Below are 4,960 nucleotides of genomic sequence, written 5' to 3'. Positions count from 1 at the left end.
ACCACTACCTACTTGAAAAGAGACACCAGGAACTTGAGTCTACTGTCAACACTTCCGACAGATAATTTATTTAAGATATTCAGAGCCAAAATTGGAAAGTAGATGTTTGTCTTTAACCAATGCTGACAGATGACCTGAGGTCCTCATTTTGATGACATCTCCCAACACCCTAAGTTTGAGCCAAGCTATGCGATTTTTTGAATACCAAATAATCCTGGAAACCACACGCAACCCTGTTTAGGCAATATTGGGCTAGAAGCAGGGCCTCCTACCTGATGGGAATTACACAGTCCTTAGGGTTTCATAATAGGTGAACTCTACCCTCACCTACAAAACCAATCTCCAGGTTGATTACTCTCCTAAGTGTATTCATATAGATATACCATTTTCAATGAGTTTTTTCTATTAATATTATGTACACTTGTCAATCCTATTAACATCTTGTTCTACTGGTCTAGCAATGGAGCTACCATGAATCCAAAGGTTAGCAGTGATAGCTGGATGTATGTAAAAACAAATGACTCAAGTAACATCCATAATGTTACAGGTTTTAAGATTAAGCTCATGCTTCTGCAAATTTTGCATAAAAGTAAAGACACAATCAAATGGTCACAAGAAATTGGGAACCGCTCGTGGACAACAGAATACAAGGAAACTAAGAAATTCTATGCAAGCAAGGTGTAGAAATTGCAAAAATTGTTAATGTTACCCACCCCCCATAGTAGTCAATATGAAGGTTGGTTTTCCAGGAGAAGGTTGAGTTCACCTAATACTATGCCTAATAGCATAGAAATTCAAAAATCATGGTAAGACTTCCCTTTGTCTTTTTCCCTATGTCGCCTCTGGTTTCCCTCGAAGATGTGGTATTCAAAAAAGCACATGATTGGGGTGAAGCTTAGGGTGCCCATAGATTTCACCTGCAACCAAACCTAGGCTCTCCAGTTAATAGGTCAGCACATTACCAATGGTACTACAATACCAATTGATGCAACAAAACTCGTGAAAAAATGATTTTCTTCGGTTTGTGTAAGTCCAACAAGCAATGTGAGAGTCAACAGCTATTCCAAGGAATGGAAATGAGTTGAATTAAAAAAATATAATCTATACTTTATTCATTGTGATAAATAGTACAACCATATTAATTACATTCTTAGACATGATTGCCACAAAAGAATTCATCAATTGAGTCAAGTGGGTTAGCAAGTAAACAGGTATATAGCCTCCTCTTGAAATTCAGGATACAATTCGATTTCCAAGCAGCCAGTTATCCCATTGAATGTTCACATTATAATATAAGTTGAGGACAGTCTACAATGCGTAGTATTCAAATTTGCTTTACCTCAATGGATGTGACATCTTAATTGGTAAGATTCGAGATTAACTTTCGCATGAATCGAAGTCTTAAAGATATATACACTAAATACAGCCATAATTCCATGCCTAATAAAAAAGGCTTGCGGGTATCACATAGGTGATAATAAGCAATAGTGTGAATAGCTCTCTTTTGGAGTTACAAGATAAAATTTTTTTTATAATGTATTCATTTGTCTGGAGATTTGGTGCATATTCACACACACACAAATATGGGACACGTAAGATAAAAACTATATGTTTAACACGTGGGAAATGACCCCATTACTCAACACCATAAGTCACATGACACCGAAAGGAGGCATAGTAAAGTGTTAAATGATACTCATTTGAAATGGGAAAGTTGAACTTTCTTAACATATAAGGAGTTTCACTCAGTTTATTACAGATCTGACTGATATAGGTCTACTAGTTGAGTTTAGTATCAGTATAATTTTCCTAGCATTTTAGCAGTTCCAATTACAGGTATTTTTTATCTAAGACTGCATATAATATGCTGGTTTTTTTCAGCATTAAAATGTAAATAATTACTAACAAATCCCTTTCATAGCCTGTCTTTTGGCAATAAAATATGGATGGCGCAAAAACTTGTTTTTGGGCTACCCCACAATTTAAACATTTAATTTAAACATCTCAGTAAAATATGCTGATTGCATATTTTTACTGGTAATATAACCTGCTTTTATTAAAAACGGATACCATTATCTAATTTTTTATTCATTATCTAAAGTTTCATTAAATAATTTGTGGTTGTTCGAGATTTAAAACTTCAATTTTCCCTTGTTATATCCACAGATACTTGCTATGTGTACAGAAGTGGGTGAAGGTTAATGTTCACCAAACAGGGTAATCTTCAATTGAAGAAAGTGTGGGTACAAACTTGGCCAGCAACTTCATGCATTCTAATATAATTGCACAATATGAATTTAAAAGTATAAATGCTTGAAATTAACATCGTGCTTAGATGTGCTAAAATATGATACCATATATCATCCGTTGATCAGTAACACAAAAACTTGATTAATCAAAATTTATTCAAGCCCAAACTATGTTTAACTTTGGGCATAACATAGCAGTTGTATCAACCGCACAAATTCATTTGCGCCAACAGCGCAACAGGGGAATCAATTCGGGTAATGTGGGAACTAGAAAAAAAAGAAGGCTGAAAGGAAACCACCAAAATACAGATGATAATAGAACCCGCAATAATTTTATCAACTCTACAATATATAGGTCAACGAAACAGTTTGTTCACCACCCTACAAAATAAAGAGTTTGAAACCCATTGAAATATAACTACCACGCTTGGTAATTGATATCGCCTTATTGCAATAAACACCAATTGATTTCAATTTCTACAATCTCTTTAATTTTCATATTCTTTATCTTGCTCACGTTGCATTGGTGTGACGAGGTACTATAAAATCAAAAGAAAGATAACACCGGGGAAACTAGATAAGGGGTAGATAATATATGTTGGGAGATTTTATTTGAAAATACATTATATAAAGATGCCAACCAATAGTAACTCCACAATTAAGGAATAAAAGCGTGTATACACAGTTTCAACTCACTTGATTAAGTTTTCCAACAGCAATCTGATTCCACCACACAATAATAGAAGAAACCCCCAATTGATGAAGCCAGTAAAATTATCAAACCCCGATGACCAAGAAAACAAAGAATCCCTGGGTTTATGGCATCTATAGGAATAACAGAAAATTAATAAGTTAGGGATGAACGAACGAATCTGTGCAAGACTAAATCAGAAATTGGCGATTAAATTACTCACGGTTTATCCGGCTGCGACTTCCTCACGCGAGCTTCTTGTGTTGTTATTTCTTCAGCGCGGGTAACACTTTTGCATCTTCTAAGACGAACTCTATTTTCTTCAGCATAAGTCGACATCCTCAGGCTAATAAGAATTTAAGGCCACTATTTTGTGCCGTCTCTAATCGAATGAAGAAAAAAATAACCCGCCACCCTTGACCTAAGTAATTCTCCATAGACAAACACCACCGCAATGAAACACAAACGCAGCACTGCGTAAGACGTCAGTAGCACATTCTCTAAAGCAAGAGAAATTGCGTCACGTGTGTCTCGGCCGTCTCGGAACTGTTTCTACTCCCGTATCTTTCTGCTTTCACTGAGTTCCAGCCGGTCAGTGGGTAACTTCCCTTTGCGTTTTTTCAATTGAATCACGCTCAAGATCTGCGGTTGGGTAACATGTTATGTAAGCCATGATTCGTCATTTTACTAAAAACTACCAAATTTACAGATTTCACTAATTCTGCAAATTCAAATATTGAATATGTAAGGCTCATAAACACCAAAACAAAATCTCGTAGCGAACAGCGCTTTGACGGCTAACCATAATTCAATTGGCGCGCAAACCAAATGACTCAGGTCTCGCATTTCATTGTGTGGCAAAAGACTTTTCCAAAATTTCACCCTACTTTGAGTTAAATTCTCAAGCAGAAATATCTTTCTTAAAAATTTACCCCGAATGATCTTTAATGAAGGTGAAAGATGATGATTCCTTCTCTGGAAACAAGAGTATGATAATATGTGATATTTACCAATGACATATACCACTCATTTTGAACCCTCCTATTACCGATTTATTTTTTAATTTATCTTGGTTCTTAAATTGAATCATCCCTCATCACTTCATGCACCACTGAAACTGGGCTTACTTAAGTTTTGGTTTTCTGCATGCATGCATGGCCTAAGACTGAACACAAAAATGGTCGCCCAAGAAGCAAAAAGCCTTAACAGGATTTTCAGAGCAGCATATCATATTCCTGATTAATTGAATATATTCAGGCCATTTCACAATTATTTGGTCACCCTGATAACAACATATCTGCAGGCGTACAATTCGAAGTGGATATCAATGAAAAATAATGGGCATTCAATCAAGTTTTGGAGTAATGTTTTTATCCTTGAGAATTCTTGAAATAACCAGTTTTCATCAATTTTAATTAAAATGTTTTAATCAATTTGATTGCATGCTTTGAGGTAAAAATTTCACATTGATTTTAGTCTTCTAGTTGAAAATGTCTCACATCATCTCCCAGTCCCTAAGGTACCAGTTTTAATGGAAACTTGTGATTCTAAGTGATTTACGAACTTTCATAAAAAACTGATTAACATACTTTCAAAGCAGTACAAAGATATAGCAATTACTTGAGCTACAAAATCCGTTAGTATTCTACTTAAAACTGAAGTATCAATGTCTGCAGATCTCTCAATATTATAATGAGACTTAACATTGAAGACAAAATGTCACTGCAAATGTGACAATTGGTTTAGAAGGGAACCAGGGTCTACAGGATATCAAATACCACTATTCTGATATTTTCAAGTCTAAAATGTGTTGTTGTTTCATATTGTATAACAGATAAACATTGCAACTATATGAATGAAAACCTTGGCATAAGTCTATTCAACAACAGTCATCCATGACTCATTTGGTCTACCCTTTCCACTCAAACCTATACTCTAGTCAAATATATGTTAAGTGATTTGATTCTCATTCTCTCAATGAACTCAACCAGTCAAGTAGGAAACTTCTTCCATACTTGTC

General features: G+C 35.2%; 1 protein-coding gene across 1 annotated transcript in view; it reads right to left on the bottom strand.

Moving 5' to 3' along the window:
• mdy (diacylglycerol O-acyltransferase) overlaps positions 1–3,592 on the bottom strand; it is a 25,372-nt gene extending 21,780 nt beyond the window's left edge. The window contains exons 1-2 of the mRNA XM_071592269.1: positions 3,164–3,592; positions 2,946–3,074 (exon numbers count right to left, since the gene is read on the bottom strand). Coding sequence (XP_071448370.1) covers positions 2,946–3,074; positions 3,164–3,279 — 245 coding nt within the window. The 5' untranslated portion in view covers positions 3,280–3,592. The remainder of the gene's footprint in view (positions 1–2,945; positions 3,075–3,163) is intronic.
• Between the last annotated feature and the right edge of the window lie 1,368 nt (positions 3,593–4,960).

This window comes from Hetaerina americana, unplaced genomic scaffold (genome assembly GCF_022747635.1).
Source record: "Hetaerina americana unplaced genomic scaffold, ioHetAmer1.1.p SCAF_5, whole genome shotgun sequence".
In the NCBI taxonomy this organism is placed as follows: Eukaryota; Metazoa; Arthropoda; class Insecta; order Odonata; family Calopterygidae; genus Hetaerina; species Hetaerina americana.
Note: the sequence above shows the minus strand (reverse complement) of the source record. Positions and strands in the feature narration are given on the sequence as shown.